The 21,670-nt window shown below is 42.3% G+C and overlaps 1 protein-coding gene across 2 annotated transcripts in view; it reads left to right on the top strand.

Moving 5' to 3' along the window:
• The window catches only part of CALN1 (calneuron 1), a 120,047-nt gene extending 114,398 nt beyond the window's left edge, over nt 1-5,649 (top strand). For both annotated transcript variants that reach the window (XM_062592615.1, XM_062592616.1), the window contains one exon: nt 5,522-5,649. In XM_062592615.1, coding sequence (XP_062448599.1) covers nt 5,522-5,649 — 128 coding nt within the window. The remainder of the gene's footprint in view (nt 1-5,521) is intronic.
• The last annotated feature ends 16,021 nt before the right edge of the window (nt 5,650-21,670 follow it).

Genomic DNA, 21,670 nt, shown 5'->3' with positions numbered 1-21,670 from the left:
CCCAGTCACAAAAGATGGGTCCAATAAACTGAATGCTCAGCATCTCATTCTGGAAGTCCTAGCTTCCAAAAGTACAGCAAAAACAGCTTTTCTCGTGGGATGTTGGCATTAGTGGTGCTAGGCAGAACCTAGAAGCAAAACAGACCCTTTTTTAGATGTTGTTAGAAATACACACACGCACGCACAAGTCCCCAGAGAGTGAAGATCAACTGAACACTGTCAACCAAAATGCAAAATTTTGCTTCACGTCCCAGAAGAAGGGGGTGGCTCCGGTCTGTGGCCTTTCTGACATGAGCATTTTTCTCAGGAAAAGCAGGCTGAGAGCCAGTATTGTCACTTCAGCTCTCCAGGCTGGACGCAGCCGGTATCTGAATGACCTACTTGTGCCAGAGGAGATGCGGCTGCACTCAGCATTCCCATTTCCCATACGCTAACCTCCCTGCAGGGCTCCAGTGCAGCAAGTGTGGGGTGTGAAGCAGATTGATGGCAGTAAGGAGAGCTGTCATGAAGATTAGACAGCAGCTCAGCTTTAGATGGCTGTACAGAAGCATCCCCATGTAACTTAGTCACCCTTTACTCACATCTTAATTAGTAGAATGAAGCAGATGCTTTCTGGGTGCAATGCCTCTGATTTATTTTAAGCACTATATTCGGATGGGATGAACTGCACCTATCTTCAACTGTAAGCATAGCCTAAAAGGACTAGCTTAGCAGTTTGCATCTGCATTTAATGTACATTTGATCCACCATATTCAAAGTGCCTTTAATTGTGAGTAGGAATGAAGCTAGGATCCCAGTGGTTTTCACTGAGATTTGGAAACAGCTCCTAAGGAAAGAGAGATGGCAGGTACGTTCACTACTGTGCTCTAAAGGAAAATCTACACTCACTGTCAGCACGGGATAATTTCTTCCCTCCAAAATGAAGCCCCCAAACCCCTGCCTTCCCTGTCCCACACACAGGTGGTGGTACCTGCCTCAGCTCAGCTCTGCCAAATTCTTAATTAGAGAAATGTTCAGCATCAAAAAGTCTGGAGATATCTGGAAAGTCAGGTCTGCAGAGAACTTGGGGGTTGGTATGTGGATAAACGTACTCCCCTCTGCACCACTCCAGGAAAAGTATTGCTATATCGGCAGTGGATGGTGTCTGCCTCCTATTAAAAAGCACTTGCATCAATCTAGTTTGCTCCTGCAAAGATCAAGGAAAGATTTTTTCTCTCTGATAAGACAATTTATAAGTCAAATTTATGCCAGTATAACTATCCACAAAAATTGGCAGTACTGGTAAAAAACAGCCAGACACCAGCCAGCATTGTACAGATAACACCAACTCTGGTACAAATATATACAACTGTAAATTTGTGTCATTCTCTCAATTCTGACATCACGGCATCTTGTCATGAAGTGGCCTTCAGATCCGAGCTTTATAACGTTCTTCCTTTGTCAACACGAAACATTAATTCTCTCTCACACACACACATACGCACTTTAAACCAAATACAAAATTCACATTATAGCCATGGACAAGTCCAGGATTTTGGTCAATTCACTCTGGACATCCCCAAGAAATCAGAGCTACACTTACGTTACAGCTTTCGCCCTATACTGTTTCTAGGAAGGGATGGGGGTCAATTTGCCTTCTACTTGAGGAAGAGCAAAGGAATGACGATGCCAGTTCCTCAGTACAAGCAGCCCACACCAGCCCAGGTGATAAAGAATACAACCAAAAGGAATGCATGGTTTTATCTTTAGCCTATCTCATGATTTTTAATTAAGGCTTAGGGCAGGACAATGAAGCTGAGAGCCAAGAAGAGTGTATGTATTTTGTGGGAAGACACACAAGGAAAGGACAACAGTTTGCATTAATGTTGTACAAACAAAGATCTGTAGCACGAGAGTCATTTGTCTGGCAGTTCCGTTTATAAAAATGCTCACAATGTTAAATTCATGGCAAACAAGGATGCTGTAAGGCTGCGGTGACCCGTGGTGCCTACCACAGGTACTTCGTCCTCAGCCCTGACATTCATATTAACTGGATATTCAAGACCTGCCACAGCTTCCCCACATCTCTACCCCAAACAACTATTAAGAGCATCTTCTCCTCTGCTAAGGCCAGTGGGAATGTAAAATTGACCTCTTAAGATGAAAATAAATCTCTAGCCAGCCAGAGAAAGCAAATATCACTCACCTTTGGCAAGTTTATGACAAAAGTCACTGTAAACACACTGTAACAGTTCACATTAGCAGGCATTTTTCTGCAGAAGGTTCTTAGCTCTTACCCTGGGGATTTCAAACACACCGTCTGCATCATAACCATCCTTGCTGCCACAGCGGGTGGATTCACGCACCCTGAAATGGGCTGGACCGATCTGCCCCATATCCCAGCAGAGAAGTTGCAGCCAGTCTCCTCCAGCAGGTATTCCACTGTGAAGATCTGGCAAAGCCCTCAGGCCACAGCTTGCCAGGCAGCAGTTAGCCAGATGCAGGCCCCAAAATATTGCTCATGTCACTAGGTGCATGCAGCTGCTGGGCCACTCAGCAGTGGTACCCTGTCTCTGCCACCAGGTAACACCGCAACAGAGTCCGCCTTCCATCCAGTGCATCCCCTGTATATTGAGAGAGGAAAGATACCTCTGCATCAACATGCCTTTGCTTCCTGAGATTTCCTTTATGTCGGTCAGTCTGGGGAGTTGCTCTACCCTGCTAACAGCAGACTGGGACATCTCCAGAGGAATTCCCCACTCTGATCAGGTTTGAGGAACCAGCTCACGTCCAAACCACCAGCATATCCCACGTGTAGTAGTAACTTCTGCTGGCAACGAAATGTAAAAGAGACCAAGTGGCCGGCTCCCAAGGTAATGCCCGCTGTGGAAACTGGCAGGGGAAAGCACAGGTGCCATGCTCAAAAGCTCTAGGCGTTCGGAGAAATGAGAGAATCAAGAACAAAGACCCATCAGTTTGTAATGAGGGCAAATGCATCTGACAAAGCTTGCTTTCCTCATATTAGGCAGCAGGCCCATACACTTCATAGCAGAGCTCAGGCTGCCTTCTACCTTGGCCTATTTTTATTTCCAGTTAGCTAAACTAGTCCTTGATCCCCACTCATCCTTCCAGGATGGAGGTAGCTCCACCTTAACATATATCCCCTCTTAGGACAGCAGCAGTCTTTCACCCTGGAAAAAAAAGAAGAACCCCAGAAGCCAGTTCTGAAAGTTTGCTCTTGAATGGCACAGGCCTGCAAGAGTCCATATCAGCAGAGGGAGTGGCTTCAAGGCCTCCTCTTTTCAGATCTAGATAACATGGATGTGAGCTTCTGCAGTCCTGGACAGACTTCTTTCCTATTTTAAGAGGACAGCAATTTTAGCTTCTTTGTTCCCTGTGGATAGCAAGAGGTAAGGGAATCATTTCAGCATCCTCATCTTCACTGCTGTAATTCCTGCAGAGCCCAGCCAACAGCAAGAGAGGCTTTCTGGGTCTGCAACACCTTTACATTTCAGTGCAGACTTTTCCCCTTTCTTGAGAGGCAGGTCATTTGGATATTTGATATACCTTCTAGTAGATAAAGGACAAAAATGATGACTTACCCTGGATCCTGAAACTTTAAAGCTCTATTTTTACTTGACGATGAAACAGCAGTCTAAGGAAATTGTTGAATTCAGGAATACTGCTATTTCTACAAGAAACATTGAAGGTGCATTATCCTTCTTGCTTTAAAGAGGAGAGAGCTGCCATCACAGAAAACTGAACCGTGGGCAATTTTTGCTCCTAGCCACAACAGTTCACCTCAGAACCCCACATTGAACAGCTCTGCAGAACCATTTTCTCCACTGGCTGAGGAGGTTTTCAAAGTAAAGAAATAGCAGTAAGCAAAGCCATATATTTTAGAATCTTTCTCGAACTGCTGGGGCATCATGTGTGAATCCAAGGAATCACAGTATTGATTCTGCATTCATTATAAAAGCAAATGAAGGAATCAGGGAGTAGAGCAGTGCAAGCAGAAAACAAGTAATATGTAGGAGAGCTGCCATAAGGGGATTTCATTATCCATGCAGCACTTAGCGAGTCCCCTTGGAGTATTGGTTGCTCAGCACTTCCCTGCCCTAGGTGGTTTCAGTCAAAGTGCTGCCTGACAAGGGGTTATTGTGCCTCTGGCGCCGAGCTAATGCTTGGGGAACGCGTGGGAGCTGGGATTAGGACACATCCACTGCTAAATCCTGACCAAGGAAGGTGAGGGGGAATGAAATGGAAGTGTTCAAAATGCAGCATCCAGTGCTGCCCCCTCTTTGCGCTGTAAGGTTCAAGCCTGGATCAGAATAAGAGTTTTTACCATATACTCTCAAAACATCCTCCTGGATTTTTCCAGGCTTGGGCTCTCAGGAAGCCTTTTCCTATTTGACTTTTAGGTTTATTCTCATTCTGAGCCTGTTCTCAACTATCTGAAGGTTTCCTGTCATCACCGGTATGATGAGAAAGGAGATACACTGCTGTTAGTATTCTCCATGAAAAAAAAATAAGATTTTCACTTCGGATCCACCTTTCTCACGTTAAAACAAGACCATGCATTACCGCCACATGGGCAGGGCAGAGCTTTCCACCCTGCACATGAGGATCTTCTGAATTTATGTGCGTTTCTCTCGGAGGATATTCTGAGCCTTTGCAAACAGATTAATCTTCTCAGTACTCCCCAATAACACCTATTATTCTGATATTCATATGTAGGGAGATGATTGGGAGAAAGGCATGAGCTGGCTTGAGCAGGCCACATCACGCTGAACTTATAAATAAATAAAATACTCTCAAACCCTTAAAGTCTCAATTTGTCTGCATTTTAAGTACTGAAAATTCCTCTCACCGCTTTTGACAGTGATTTGCCAATTATTCTGCAAGCTTTCATTTGAAAAAGGTTCTTAATTAATCTGATTTTGCCTAAGCACAGAAAACCTAAAGACAGTTCAGAAAAATGATCAACACACTGTGCATACTCATGGGAACTATCACAGTGTTTCTTAAAGTGTTGACACAGAGCATGTCTTCAATCTCTGCTCATTCCCAGTTGACCCGTAACTGCCTAGACGAGCCTAAGGGGATTTACAGAAGACCAATATGTCTGATTAAATAACTGCAGAGAAAACTTCATAAAGAACTCAAAAGCTGAACTGAAACTCTTATATATCTACAAGCATTTGAATGGCTTAGAAGTCAAGGTGAGAATGAGAGGACTTCCTGCAGTATGAAGGGAGTGGAGAATCTAATAAAATTCGTTCGGCAGTAAAAAACAGTAAGGCAGATAATTTGGAAATGTCCCCGCAGAACTCACCTGATAATAGTCTCCAAGGAAAGGTAAGACTTGGTCAGCATGGGGGCATCTTTAAGGGGTGGAGAGAAGGTTAGATTCCGGGTACACTTTGAGGCAAAGAAAGGACATCCGAGTTCAGACAATATAAAGGAAACATAGGAAAGCAAAAATGTTTCTTGGGCCAAGTAGCTCATCTTTCCCTTTTTCTCCTCCTTCTCCTTGCTGTAGTGCACGCGCAGAAGCAGAACAGACAGACCTGCGTACGGAAGAGCCTTATCTGTGCATTTGCCATGGCCTTTATAATAAGCGTGATGTTGATTGCGGCCAACCAGATCCTCCGGAGCGGCATGGAATAGCCTCTCACCATGACACTGTGAACCAAACTGACCATGCATGCGCATGCCACCGGGTGAGCTTTTCCTGATCTGACTCTCACAAGGGAAAGAAACAGAGGCAGGCAGATAAAGCAACATTCGACAGGAGCCTGAGGCCAGCAGCGTAATGTGTCTTGTGAATCAACTACATCCTTTTGGCAGGGACGTAAAAGGGCTGTCTTAATGCTTTAAAGGTTTTGTTTCCTAATGCAATAAAAAAATATACAGGAGTCCCTAACTACTGCTTCAAAACAGCAATGGTATCTCGGAAGACACTTTCATCCAGCGGTCCGTTCTACAGTTTTAAGGAGGCACAGCCTCACAACTTATTGCAGTGTGGCTGTCTTTTAACCAAGGGGCCGACAATCTCTTTCACGTAGCTCTCCGCTGGGCCCACCTTCCCAGGAGGCTGATCGTAGCATTGCCACAAGCAAGTCCTGTTTGTTTTATCTCATGTTCTTCAGCTTCACTTTGTTTTCCCTTATGACCATGCCTTTGAGTTTATGGCATTAGAGGGGAGCTAGAGCATTCTTGTACAGTATTTTAAATTAAAAAAAAAAAAAAAAAAAAAAAAAAAGAACTTGCCAGTATCATACAAATTTTCTATTTTTGGTCTAAAAACGCTGCCTTTGACACAGAAGACTGTGGGGTAGCATGAGTCTATTTGCCATTTTTTTTCCACCTTGAATCAGGGCTTATAAACACATCATCTGCTTTCACACATGGGCATTTCTGAAATTTGTGCACAGTCTTCCAACCGACTCTGCAACTACCAGCATCATTTAAAATTCCCTGTATTTGGTCCCATCTGCATATTCAACATTTGGTTTCCAAGAGTTTTGCCCTTCCTCTGTATTGGTCTTGAATAACCTTATCGGAGATCAAAAACCACAAGGAAATCTCTTTCTGAGCTTTTCCCTCCTCCTTGTCCACTCAGTTTTTATTTCTTTAATTTTACATGCCCTATTTTTTAACCTGCAGTGAAGCCTCCATGTCAGGCACCTTCTCACAGGAGAAGTTATGCTTTTGCCTTTGTGGTGGTGTGTGGTTTTGACCGCCCAGCTGCTCTGTTCCCTCCCAGGAGCTGTTCCACCACCACCACCCACCTCTTCACTTGTCCCATGGATAGGCTCAAAAGAGGGTAAGCTGAAAAGCAGCCTGCGGCAAGAGAAGAAGGAATCAAACTGGAGTATACCACTATATGTTATGTAGCGTGTCAGACTTTCAGATCCTGCAAGTGTTAGTTATTTTTCCTGGAAAAGATTTCAATGAGCAGCAAGGAAAAGATGGAGCGATACAGACAGGAGACACAAGTCCCGTGGAAAGCCCAAGGACTACGTGCACCTGAATCCTGAAGCCAGGATTACGTTTGAATTTGTTTTCCTTTTAGACTTGACACAACCCTTACATTTTCCTGTGAATGGAGTGTGCGTCTGCGTGTCACCTGTGGGAGAGATCCACCTCCATTGCTCTCGTGGGAGAGGTTTTCCGACAACCGCTCTGCAGAGACGGCGTGGGGAGCATTCCCTCGGAGGCCCGCGAAAGCACCCAGACCTAAGAGTTGTGGCAGCTTCATGTTGCCAGCTGGGGTAGCTCCAGAAGTTTCAAGGAACAGGGAGATCTTGCTCTTGTAAGTGTGGATGACTGTTTTTTTTTATGTCACGAGTTGGGGCAGGAGGGCTCCCAAGGGGCTGTAAACCGGCTTCCCTCGTCCTACACGCAGCAGCCATCTTCTTAAGCCTGGATCTGTCCCAAAGATTGGTTCCAGGTCTTTTTTGTTTGGTTACTAGCTTGATCTGTTAAATTTAACCTGCACTTTTTAGTAGCCTGATTTGAAAATCTACTTCTTGCTGTTCTGTCTCCCATCATCCCTTTAAAATCATCTCACTGCTTTTTTTTGCCTTTACGTGTGTACTTGTTTTAGCTGCCTACCTCCACTACATTACTGTTTTCCTGGTGCCCCCTCTCCATAGTTGAAGATGACAGCTGCCTTTTTCAAAGCAGATGAGCTATTTTTCCATCTGATTTGAAGTTCTCCCTGTGTCTCACACACAAACATACACTTCTTTATTTCTGTTCTACTGTGACTAATAGAGTTCGACTGCAAAATATTCTGCAAAAATTGTTACATCTCCCAGAAAATGGAGAGTTTTGTATTTGCTATAGGGCAGCAGCAGACTTCAAACCAACAACAGAAAATCTTAAGCAAGCTTTGAGTGCATGATTCATACCGCTGGGGAACCAAGGTATATTCGCAGTGCTTTCTTCACTGGACATGGCAGACAACAAGCCTTGAGATCTTTATGAGGGAACTTGACAGCCACATTTCCAGATTTCAGAGCATATGAAAAGCTGGCCTCAGCAGAAAACAGCCTACATGTTACTTGCTACTGAGTGATGCTTATTAAGATTTTTGCAGTTATCTCCAGGATGTTCCCATGGTTTTTGTATCCTGTTCCACTTCATGGACTGGAACCAGCCTTTGGGTTTAGACACGAGCACCGAACTGGGCCGTTGGGGCTGGTCTGGGACCTGTCCCACTCCCTGCTGGTTTCATGCAGGGCTGGAGCAGACCCATGGGGCTAACTAGGGAATTCCTCAGCCATCCCTCGGAGCTGTGCTAGAACCAGCACCAGCTAGTGTGCATGTCCAGCACCAACAGGCAGAGTAGCACTGACAAGGAGTGCTGGAGACGTAGGCACTGTCCTGCCAGCCCAGTCAGTAGTTGCAGCCCCCAAGGGCAGAGTGGTGGCTCTCTGCTTCCTCCAGAAATGCAAGCTAATACACATAGATCAGGCTAAAACCAGCCAGACTCCAATTATTACAGAGCTACCTTATGGACAGCATAATCTTTTTCATTCCTTTATGCTTTCTGGAAGCCTCCATAATTTCTACATGCATGCTGCATAGAAAGCTTTGTGAATACAGTCATTTTTCGGTATAATTCTTCATCTTCAAACTCCACTTGTCAAACCAAACCTATAATTAATATATTGGTAAAAGCCATAGCCTGGGGTCAGTAGAGTTTATCAAAAAACTCCCCACTGATTTTACTGGGTACAGGACTGGGTGGTTTGTTGTTTTGTTTTTTTTTTTCTTTTTTGGAGGAAACCCAATATATTTATTTTGAATCAGTGTCATGTCTTGCCAGAGTGTCCCTTTTGTTCCTAGAGTTGCTTTCCTTTACTTAAACACATCTTGCAGAATTTGTTTTTGTAATCAGTCAAGCTCTTCCAGTAGCTAGTGGCAGTGCGAGGCGGGATCAGGCCAAGCCATTGCAAACCTTCCTCTCCCAGTAACCTCTTTCCATCCTTCCTAACCAACTCCTTCCAATATTGGACCCATGTCTCCTATCTACCTCCCTGGCTCCATTTATATAACATCCATTTATCTTTTTTTGTTTCTTTTTTGCTTCTACAGAAGAGGAAAAAAATGGGCTTTTTGTTGCTTTTACAGGCAGTAGATAAAAATAGAGCAGTAAAATTTTGATTGGAACCCAGTGGCAAAGGCTTAGGGGGAAGAAAGTAGAAGAATCAAAGAAATAAAAATAAAAAACCCACATTCCATACCTAACAAAAAAAAAAAAAAAAAAAAAAAAAGCTATTTAAGTGCTAATTAACATACTTTAAAAAATACCCAGACTGCAGTGGTGCTAGGTAGAGCTGTCAGAAAAAGCACTAAACTTATGCTCTTGCCAGTTACATGAGAATTTAAGTGTCTTTTCAGCACTGTAATTCTGTACGAAAAGAATATTGCTATGGCAACCCTCACTGTTCGTGACATGTGTGCCACAGTGTCGTAGAGACACGCAGCAATTTAAAACATGCTCACCAGTCAAACCAAGGCTGGACAACCAGCTCTTAAACAGCTTTGGACAGTCTCTCAGCTCACGGATTATTAGCAAATTCTGAGCACCCCAAAGATGCCTGTATTGGCTTGGGAGCAGGAAAAAGTAGAAAATTAAAGAGATGATTGAGACACAGGGAAAGCTTTGGGATGGACATGGTTATTTTAGCTTGAGAGAGGCTTTGTTTGAGTTTTCTTTAGTCTGGGAACAAGTTAAATCAATGCAATGTAAGCCACTGCACGACACAGGTGAGTGCCTCTCCTAGGCTCATTGAGGCCCTTTGGTTTGAACCAGTGCAAGCAGGTTTTTAATAGCGGGATCGATCAATTGATGGGAAGGATTTGGATTATGGCTCATATGAGGCACAGGTGTGCATCACTGATGAGAGGCACAGCTCAGGATAAAGCCATACAGTAAGGTCAGCAGTGAAAAAAGCCACAGCTGAGGAGTTCCCTGGTGGGATGAGAGCAGCCTGGTGCCAGCAGCAGCCCTGGATGAGCAGGCGCCTGCACATGACGGACAGTGCAACCCAAGGACTTCATCAGAGCCTCAGGTCCAAGTCCCTTGCTGAGTTTAACTCAGCCACTAACAGAGGCATTGCGGATCAGCTGAAGTATCAGCAGAAATTCAAAGGCATATTAAAAATCACAAGGAGGATTCCCTGTGCAACTGGGAATGTTCTCTTCTGTTAGGGAGACTTTGGTCCTTACGCTTGAGGAGATCAAATAGGATAAAAAATGCAGCTGATGATAAGGAAAAAATAATTCTCCTTCATGTTCAATGGGTACCTACATGAGCTGGTAACTGTTAGAAGACACTCCATCCTGTGAAGGTGCTCATGGACCCCTCAGAGTAAAGGGCACCTGTGAGCAGAACAGGTGGTAAGAGACCTGGCTACCTGCCTGCTGCTCACAGATGAGCTAGAACTCAGTATTTGGTTATCATCTGATGATGCAGAGATGTTGCATACAGATCAGGAGCCTGTATGTTGTATAGCAGGGATTGTGAGTTGGTGGGGCTGGGTGTTAGTTGCTTAAAATAGAAGATTTCCAGCATCTTTGTATAAGAAAAGATATACAGACATATATGCACCTCTCTTATAAGCTGAGGCCAAGTAAACAAAATTTTTTGGTCCTCTCCCATATAACATTAGATATTGAGGAGTCAAATCAAAAAGATGGTCGCATTCCCAAAGATGTTACTATGGGTGGATGAAGTTCATGTGACACAGTTCAATGAGCAAAGTACCTACTGACATGTGCTTCATTCTGTGCAAAGCCTAAGATTACTCTTCTGCAAAATCTGCATGTTTCTGCCTGCCACAGAAGAGCAGAACATCTCCTGGGACATGCCAGAGGACTGATAGTCGCCCATGTCTGGTGCTGGCTCTGCTCAAGATGACACCTTCCTTTGCAAGGTGCCCAGTATAGAGAGACTGGCAGCTTTTTCCACGTAAAACTCTCTAGCCTCACGTGTAATGTGCGCATGCACAGAGCAAATAGTGCTGCGAAGGGCTGTCATCGCACAAAAGCAAAAGGTTCACAGTCCCGAGTCAGACTTAGATCTGCGAGAAGAGAAGCAGTAGGAGGAATACATTAAGATCACTAAGGATGAAGTTCCCTATTTTATCCACCCGTGTAATAAATTATTTAGCTTCTGCTTTATAGATGACTATTTGAAGGAAGAAAAACTAATTCTCCTAATATAAGATTATGATAAAGTCTCTTTTTTCTTGGCTCTGAATCATGGTCACACTCCACAGATGAAGATGTACAGAACTTGCTGGTTTTCCATCTATTATTTTACTGTAGTGTGTTCTGACAGTGCAATTACATTTCCCTGGCATCACTTAAAACCGATTACTTTCCCAGGAACTAAGGAATTTAATGCAGAAGAAAAGGCTTCAAACGTTTTCATCTCTCTATGTTGTCTGTTATTATCAGGGCTAAATCTTGTTTTTCTATAGTTCAAGTAGGATGATTTAGGCAGCTGTAAGAGCCTTAGATGCTTCAATGAGAACAGGATGGACAGAAGATTTGACAACAACATTTTATTTGGAAGAGTGCTCTATTCCTACCTCTTCAGTGGCAAAAGGCTGAAGAACTGCCTGAATATCACATTCTTCACCAGGGAAGAATTTCAGCTCCAAAGGGAGGAGAAGAGAGAGAAAGGAGAAAAATAAAATCCTCTGAATCTAAAAACTGGTAGCTGACAGTTTGATCCTTGTGGATTTTTTTTTATTTTATTTTATTTCAAGACAGACCAAAATACTTCATAGCCTGGAAGAGCATTAGTAAATGAAGTTACCATTTTCCAACCAGTTGTTTTCTACAGCTGTCATGAATGGGTCATGTATAAGCAGCTTCAAACACTGCTAGTTTTATTGCGCTTTAGGTGAGCTCCACCCTTCTATTTTCCCATATCAGCTGGTCTTCTGTCTTAGACAAGAAGTTACCATGTGACCATCCCATCTGAAGCTGGTGAGCATGCTCTAGTTACTATCCCCTCCAGTCTTGCCAGCACTAAGGCAGGTCTTGTCACTCCTGTGAGCAGTCCCACCCAACCCAAAGGTACTGCTGACATGTTTGCAGCATCAGGCCCCTAGCATTTCCATTTAACAGTAATCTGTAAACACATGCATCTATTTTCATATTGCACCAACTCAAGAATGATATTATATTTCCTACCATCTCTATCAGAGGAGCCAGTTATCTCAGCTTCTTTCAGCCACTCTTGTTCTCTCAAATTTTAATTGAGGTGGCGGAGAAGATGAGAGCTAAAGCTGCTCTCATTTTTCAGAGTAAAAGTGAAGTAACGCATGAGAATTAATTGGTTTAAACTGGAAGGAGCCCAGAATCCAGCCTGTTGCCATTTAATCCATAGTAGGATTGTAATCAGTGCCTCCTGGTTCATCTCTAGGAATTTCATCACTAATATAGGGATCTCCTTTTTGTCATCATTTCATCCCTCACCATTTTCAAGCCATTTACCATTCATTGTTAAAAACTGACTATTTTTTGCTTGTTGACATAAGTCATGGCATTTTAATTAAAGACAACAACTCATAAAGTCAGCAACATAATGGTAAAAAAAAACACTTTGTACAAAACACTGTAAATATTAATATAAATTAACTTGGCATGCAACTTAAATAAATCCTATGTTATTGCAAGTTACCCAAGTGTATAAAGATGTGTATAAAGGAAAACCTAATGCCATATGTATCGGCTGTTTCCTCTAACCAAACACCACTGTAAATATATAATCTGTATAAAAAGATTTTAATTTTACCATTATTTATGCAATAGAAATAAAGGTTTTTTTTTTCTTTTGATGAGGTATGAAGTTTCTTTTTTCCTCATTTTAAAGCAGTCATTGATATTTATTTATGCCCAAGTACAAGAGCAAAAGCTAGATTTGCATAAAATATTAGGACAGAGACCCGTTCTTCCTTCTGACAGACACATGAACATTTGGGGGTATTTGCTTTGAAAATAGATTTACATATTTTAAAGCCTGTTATTACAAAAAGAGCTCCTGGCTGAATAGATGCTTTGCCTGCTCACTGCTAGGATCACCATTTGGAGAACAACACAGGACTCATCAGCATGCCAGAGAGAGGAATTTCACTTCTCCTCTGGAAGTGGTGGAAGTCAAAACCTCAACCTGCGCGACTGGCGGGCACCACACGCAGATCTCAAGGAGAAGGATCAGACTGTGCCACGTGCTGTAGTATGTCCGTTGCTTAAAGGCTAGAAAACCTCTTCTTACAGCTGCTGGAACATCGTGGGCCTGTTTCCCTGAGCTCAGAGGAGCCGGGTCCAGCTCTTTGCTGCTTGGAGAGTACACTGATCATAGAGTTTATTCCCATCTCTGCTGCTGCCAAGACCTCGTATCATAAAAGCTGCTCTGTGTGGCTAAACCACGCTCACATGTCTGGACACACTAGTCCCACTGAAGAGCAGCTGCTGTGCTAGCAAGTCCAGCTCTCTTCATTTCAGTGCAGACCAGCCTCCACAGCTACTGTTTCTGTATGTGAAGTCATTTGACTGGAGGAGATAAGAATGAGGTTAATGATTCTCCCCCAAATTGTTTGTAGAAATGCCCAAATTAAACCTTAAAAGGAAAAACTTAATGTAGGTAACCAGTCTTCCCGCAGGCGTAGCCACAGTGGGCAGGGCTACTGGGAGAAACAGTACAATCAGGAAAGCTCTCGCGAGGCCTCGAGGGAAGGGATCACCGTCTTCCAGTTTTCTATCATATCTGCTATGGGCTCGGAACAGAGCTGTAACGCTTCCTCTAACCCTCACCAATTTTACAAAAATAGCATTTCTGTTTCCTTCATTTAAACTCTGAAAGTATGAGTGGTTTTCCCCAGACAACAAAATGGATCGTGCTTGGGTTCATGGACTCACGTTATTTATTAATCATAAACAATTTGGACAACAGCCTGGTAGCTCAGGTAGCGTTCTTTGTTCCTGGAACCATCACAAATTTTATTATGAGCAATTATCTATGCATGGATAACCTCTGAAAAGCAAATGATGTGGGAAAAATGTTTACAAAACTTGTGATCTGATAGTTAAAAAAAATTACTGTATACTTAGGTTGGCTTCTTAAAATATGCAATTGCATGGACAAACATTGTAAGTGTACATGGAAGGCATGAGCTTGAATTCATTATAGAAATGAATCAAATTTATTGTAGGAATTCTTATACATTTTTTGTAGGAACAAATGAGTAATTGAAGAACAAATGAGTAGCTGAAGAATTTCACCACTGGAAGGAGACACCAGCTCTACACCACTCAGCTCTCCATTGCAACGAGCATCATTGCTACTACGTCATCTCTTCCCATCAGCCTTCAGTGAGGGAAAGCACTGTGCCTAACGGTTTAGTATGATACCACCAGGAAATCTTCACTGACAGAGGGAGAAAAGCACACTTTAAAAGAAAAAAAATATGGCATTTGAACTGAGATCAAACTGCTTTATCCCACCATTAAAAGAGCCCACAAACATAACCACTGTTCCAAGTCTTCCAAAGCCTATTTAGCTCACATGTTGTTCTAATGCTACCCATTCAGCAGAGAAAAAAAAAATACCACTCAGAAGCCTGATCCTTCAGCTCTGCCCCACCAGGAGGTTTCGGGAGCCTGCTGTCACTGGAACAGGCACTGGCAATGGGCAGGAATGACTGCATGGGTCCAATCCAGATCCCAGGGAGCTGGTGGAAACATTCCCAGGCTTAGTGGGACTTGGATTAGGTCATCATATAGCACATTATTTCACACCCTGGCTCTGTTGCTTTGTTTAAAGATAGTCTGGCCAAGACCTCAAATTTAATTATTAAAATACAAATGCTGAAGAACTAAGGCTTTCCTGATTTAAGATTCTTAGTCTAAATAAAGTTCAGGCATGGTCTGGTCTAAAATCTCTTGTCATCAACGGGCTCCCAAAGCTCAAAACTCCCAGCCGACAGAGTCTTCAGTTAGACAGAACACTTCCCTACCATTACACACACTCCACCCTTCACCCACAGGCTAGTTTTGCAGCTAGGATCTCATTCCCTCAATATACACTTTTTCCTGATTAACATCTACAGAAATTATTTGCTAATGTAAATCCAGAAGCAGCAATTTATTTGGTAAAAGCTAGTTAATACTGGCAAGGCTTTCCTGTGTAAGTATAGACTAATATCATCTTGTTCTAATTGCTTCTTAAAGAGTTTCTTAAAAATCAAAAACATTTTAATTAAAAAATTCACCAAGAGTATCTTCCATATCTTTTCCCATTTATTAGTCTTTCCACTAAAATTATCAGCACATTTGTAAAGTTCTAAAGAAAGTAATTATAGCAGATGTTGATCACTGCTGCTAGCAGCGAGGTTGCTGAATGCTGCACACCAGCCTCCGCACTTCCACTTTTTTGCAACTTTCTGAAACAGGCACAGTTTGCATTAGCAATTTCCACTCTTAGTTTTTGCTCAGAAAGGAGGCTGTCTGTTAGGAGCTGGAATGCTTTCATGCCCAGTGTTAAGGCTAGGGAAGATTTCGAGGAGAAATGAGAGAGGAAAGGAGAAGACAAAGTTAAGGAACTGCCAGAGCTGTAGGTGTTTGAGCAAGGAAGAGTAGGAAGAGCTGAAAGCTGGTGTTCCCAATGCCACCTATGCCTCTTGTGACCGGCTAAAAGGGAACAACCATTTCATTGTGACTATAATAACATTTGCAATGAATAAAGGTCCTGTCCCCCCTCCCCCACCTCCCTTCAAAGGCAAGGTGATAAATCCACTAATGCTGCCACCCAGGACATGTCACGTTATAACAATATGCAAGTATCACAGACTGAAGAAGCCAAGTGCACCCACGTCTTTTAACCCCTATTTCCATTTAGATTTTTATTTGTCTGTAATAAGCTGGAATTCAGACTAAGCTGTCAAAAATAGTTCTCTGTATGACAGGAGAAATCTGAGATAATCACAGGATGATTAAAAATGTAACTAGAGACAGAAATTCAATGCATCAGGATAAACTCAGGGTCAGCAACCTGTGGCATGATGCCGATGGTGCAGGCAAGCAAATTTCCTGTTGCTGTGCAGAGACAGGCCTGGGAACTTCTTTGTAAAGCCAGGTCCTCCCACCTCTGGCTGAAGATACCTCCACTTTGGGCAAGAAAAATAGCACTGCTCCCTTCAGTGTTTGCTGATGGTAGAGTACTTTTAGGTCTGAGCTCAAATGCAAACATAGACAGATAAATAAAGCTCCGTGATGGAAAAGCGCTATTTGAAGATGTGTAAAAGCTCCAGCTCTACTTTGTCTGTGTCTCAAGTAAGTTTCACCAAAAAATCAGGTCTTTGCCTCAGTTCATTGATTTTTCAGCCTCTGTTCTTCTGAAGTCATCAAGTCTGATCTTCTAGCAACGTCCTGCTCCACTGGAGATGCCAACATAATGCTCTGCAGGCATAAAAATAAGCACTACATGCCTGGCTTTGACATGTCAGCTAATGGCCAAAGTACATCACTTCTTGGTAAGCAAAAGCTGCTTTTCGTAAGATTAGCAGGCTGAATTGTTAAACACACAAATCCTGGGGTAAAACCACGAGTACTGCAAACACCTGGCCTTCAAGGTCCTTTGTACAGGCAGGTTCACATACCTGTTGCTACTGGTGAGGCAGACAGCAGCAGCTCAGCTGGTGTCTCCGTTCCCGTTACAGCTGGCCACGATGAAGCAGCACGCTCAGAGGTCTCGATTCACTCAGTCCCAACACATTTTTCCTTGCGCTTAATGTAAAGGGATCCCAGCATAATCAGCTCAGACTTCATGCATCTCCCCTCAGTTGCTATAGTTAACGGAGATGCATCCCACTCAAAACTCTGCCTTTGTCTACACAACTCTTACAGAGAAAGGCCTCCAAAGTTTTAATTTGTTAGTGTGAGATTGAACTCCAGGAGTGAAAAACCCAACAATTTCTTGACAGATCTAGGCCTGGCCAGCAGAGTGCTCAGCATAGACAGTGAAGCCCGCAGAGACCATGACAACAGTATGATTGCTACAAAGTCATTTCCTGATATGTCTATAGCTCATCCTCCTCCTTCCCAGCATAAGTTGCAGGCTGAAAAGCATTAAAGCTTTAAAACATCCTGAAGTGAAGGATTTCAGATAGAGGGGCTGAGAGACCCCTACACCAACGAATAGTACTGCTATAATAAGGGTAATCACTGCATGTTATATGGAAACCTTCTCAAGTGATTACTGTTTGCAGAGGCTGATTAAATATAAATTAAACTCATCTGCATGTTCAGCAAGGTATGTGAACTGAATTGCAAAAGCATCACTGAACGCTGCTGGGCATTTGGGGAGCTCATCTCATGACCTACCATGTCCACACACAGGCCAATACCAGAAACCCTGGCATCTGCATATTATCAAAATTAAACAAGTCATGTTCACGTACATAAAGATGATTTCAGATAGAGTATGAACAAGCAATTCATTAGCCATGTTGTTCGTGGAGAAAGAATGCAGCTTTTGTGTTTCTACTGCCGCATTGCTACTTGCTGCTGTTTGTCTTCATTTCATTCAGCCTGCTTAAACTCCTTGTCTTGCATGCCTGGGTCAGGCTGCTAGCAGTACATTTAGCACTCTGTGTCCTGTCATTAAGTAACCAGACAGACCATTAGCGATTGGGGTTAGATTCTGCATCCTCAAGCATTGTGGCTATGATTAAGAAGGGAAAAACTCTTCCCACAGTAATATGGGGAGAGAGACTTATTTATACATTTGAAATAACATCCAAATGGAGACCTAGGAACTGGCATAAGCTCTAGCTAACAGAACCGCAGCAGGGACCAGTACATACCTCCATGGTGGTGAAGGGGCAAGACTAACTCAGCAACCTGCAACTGAGGTGTGTTTAGAAGACCCGCAGTTTTAGTCTCCTGCCTCCATAGAAAAGGGTTTGGTGACCCTGGGCTGAAGAAAACCATCCCTATCTTCAAAGGAGACTTTTCTGTATAAATAGGAGACTGGAGATTTTGTGAATAGCCAGACCAGGAAAGATGCATGAAGAAGATAATGACCAAAGCTATTAGATCGGGGGGGAAGGTAAATTGCTTCTTACTGTGTTGTGCCAACGCCTACTGTACTGGTGCCAATTTTAGTGTCTTCCTTCATTTCAATCTAGAAAGAATCTAAGAGCTTAAAAAAATACTGAAAAAGCTGGGAATTATTTCTCACAGTGAAAGACAGTTCCAAGTGCTGGAAACAGGCTCCAGACTAGGTTCTGCCCACTCAGTCCTGGTGAAATTCGATGTATTGGAGAGTGTATAACCCACATTTTAAAGACCTTCAACCATCTTCTCTGAATATTTGTGATTATTAAAACTCTGAATTTGAGAGAACACATTTAGATCAGTTAGCTACTGTCCTGTTCCTTTGGAGACTTTTAATGCCCCTTTGACAAATTAAACTAGGAATTATTTTTAAATGTTTGTTGCTTATGAAGAGCAAAACCAAGCATCAGTTGGAGGACAGAAGAGAAGAAACTCAAGAAGGACAACACCGTGCCAAAATTGTGGGAATGCCGAGCATATGGATTTGCTTATGCTGGTGTCTGTAAAAGGCCCATAGAAAGATGTAGGTAGCATATTAGGGGAACTACGAATCATTTTTATTTCTTGGGAAGGCAGTGCTGCTGTGATAAATTGCTTCTGAGAATTCAGGGTACGTACAGCTGACATTTGTCAGATGGGAAGTTGGAGTTCAGATCACAATAGTAGTTATTTCAGTATCTGTCTTTATCCAAATCAAGGAGTGAACTTGCACAAACAAAAAGGCTCCTTTACGTAGAAGATGACAAGTTAAAAATCATTACTGGCTTTCCAGAAATCCAAACCAACCTCTAACACCCTACGTAAATATAGAGTTTCTTTAACAGGCTAGCTGAATCACTAACCCGATCTATCAGAAAATCCTGCACAAAGGTTGTGTTATTGCTGCAATCATGCCAACACCGCACTCCCAAAGAGGGATTAACATTTAATTCTTTCTAAATTTGGTTTATGAAAAATTGACATGCTGGTGCCTTCACAATAAACACATCTTCTATAACACATGCAGCGTGAGCTCAGTGATGTTTAGTTACTTATCCCTTTCACTAGGTTCGGCTCTGAACGCTTGCATGGAAATTGTTACAGAGTGCCCCAGGCTGAGCTAAGCAGATACTAGCAGGTAGAGTTAACAGCCAATGTTAATAAAAATTAATGAAGCATTCTTACAAGGCAAACTATTATCCCTTTATAGCTCACAGTTTTCTTGGTCTGACAGATTATGATCAACAGATGTAAAAGAATCATTGAGGGGACACCTCCCAAAACCTGTTGCTTAAACACATCCTTTTACAGTCCAAATAATCTGATTTATTTGTTCATAGACATTTCTTAATACATATGGGACACCTTATCTCATTGGCCAAACAAATTCATTTGTGTTTGCATCACTTCTATGCTTGAAACAATGCATTATTAAAGTTATTGTGACCCTGGTGATATCCGAATCTTTCCAGTCACAGTGATCTCATTAATGAAAATCCTTTATATCTGAACAGTCCAGTTTTGTTAAAGACTTACTGCCTGACAAAGAAGTCTTGGTATAACAACATCCTCACGGCCTTCCAAACACGCTCTAGTCCAAGACATGACCTCACCACGAGGCTTTATTGCCTCTTACTAAAACAATGGCTTCTTCTGTATCAAAAGGAAGTTGTTCACTTTTCTGGCATGCTAAGGTAGGGTTTCCTGTCAGCCTCACCTCTCAGCACAGCTTGTTACTCACACCTCTGCTCTAATCCAAACCAGGAGCAATAGCTTGTATTTACTGAGCAACTGCAAAAGAATGCCTAGTAGTAGTAGCCTGGCTTCTTGCTATCTCTCTGAAAAATAGGTCTGGGAATTACTTTTTGATTGGCTTTTGCAGCAGAAGATTAGGCTGCACATCCCCACGTCTGCTCAGGGGCAATATGTACACTACTCCGCAGAGAAACACCAGAAGCCTCCTGCCAAGAGTGCCATGGATGCTGTGACAAGCATCACATTTTCCCCAGTCCCAAAAAGCTACAGAGCCAGGGAGATGGATTTATCAAAACACATAGGCCTGTCAGCCTGGAAAACAACATCCCTGATTTATCTCAACCACAGCATAAAACATCTTTATCTAAGCAATGTTCATCTCGACCACTGCTGGCCATTTTACACTGTAGAAGTCCACTGCTTACTATTAAGGGAAATTACAATGACAATGGTTCATCCTGATTGCGCCCTAGACTCTGTCAATAGCTCATAGCTGCTCATAAAGGATGACTAGCTCCGATAGTGACATCTAAATCTTAGCTATTTACATTTAACCAGACAAAGCTTGTTCATATTTCTTTAGATATTGATGGAAAAAACAATAGGTAAAATCTATTTGATCTGCCCAGCCTCTATGAAGCTGTGAATGTCCAAAGCACTAAGACCAGCCAGGACCACCCTGCCTGGTCCCTTCAGTACTGATACTATCACTGGTGAACAATATAGGATGAGACAGAGACTGGACCAAGCTTAGGCATTTCTCTGTTTATTGATGCCCATTTATCTTCCAATATATCCAAACCTTTTATTTGTCAGAATATGATCGATAACCTGATGAGACACTGTTGACCTAAGTTCTAGTTTTCACAGCTCTTGCAACAAAATCAAAGGCAGAGCTAACCCAAATAGAGAATAAAAAATTCATGGTCAGTATAAATAAAGCAGTATAAATTCCTGGTATCTTTTTCCTTTGCAAGACTAAGTGAGTGTAAACACCACAGTGTACATCTCTTCCGGAAAATGGGAAAAGCGTATTCTTTTGTTTGGTTTCGTTTTCCTGTTACTCTCTACATATAGAAAAGCTACTTTAATTAATGCAAATTTACAATGAAATTAAAGCACCAATATAATTAAAGTATTGATTAAAAAGCTAATAAAACAACCAGCTAAACCTCTTTTGAATGGAGAGCAATATGAATACCACTTGATTAATATTACAATTCAGTCAATATTTAACCATTCAATTGTATTGACTTAATTTTTACACCGAGCTGGGAATAAGCATCTCTTGGGACCTAATTATGCCAGTTTCTTTTTCTTTGTGGTACTCTAGAGTCTGCTTGTTTGTTTGTTTTGCTGTTTCTTAAACTTCAGACAGAGCAGATCTTCCATGCTAGGGAACAATTCTCCATGAAGATAATTTATGGATAATGAAGAGCTCTGCTAATTGTGTTTCTCTTTGAAAATTAACTTTAGAAATCTATCATGTCTATAAAAAATAATATCTAATTCAAATAGCCCCTGTTACAACTTTGTTAATGAACTTGGCAGCTACGTCAAATCAATAGCCTTGGCACATTTATCGAAGGTCACTCTGATGTTTAGTGAAGAAATTTGCCCTCCCTCCTGTCCCATCAATCTAGGGAAACATAGCTACAACATCCAAAGCAATCTTCAACTCCTTATAACACATGGGGAGGCCACCTCTTTAGATTCAGCTCTAGCATTGAGTGAATCACGATTCAAAGCACACCAAGCTCCCAAGAAGGAATAAGAAGACTTCCTCTCTAGTAAATACTGACCTTGAAAA

The sequence above is a fragment of the Rhea pennata genome, chromosome 20, assembly GCF_028389875.1.
Source record: "Rhea pennata isolate bPtePen1 chromosome 20, bPtePen1.pri, whole genome shotgun sequence".
Classification (NCBI taxonomy): domain Eukaryota; kingdom Metazoa; phylum Chordata; class Aves; order Rheiformes; family Rheidae; genus Rhea; species Rhea pennata.
The sequence above is the reverse complement of the archived record's forward strand: the minus strand, read 5'-3'. Positions and strand labels throughout refer to the sequence as shown.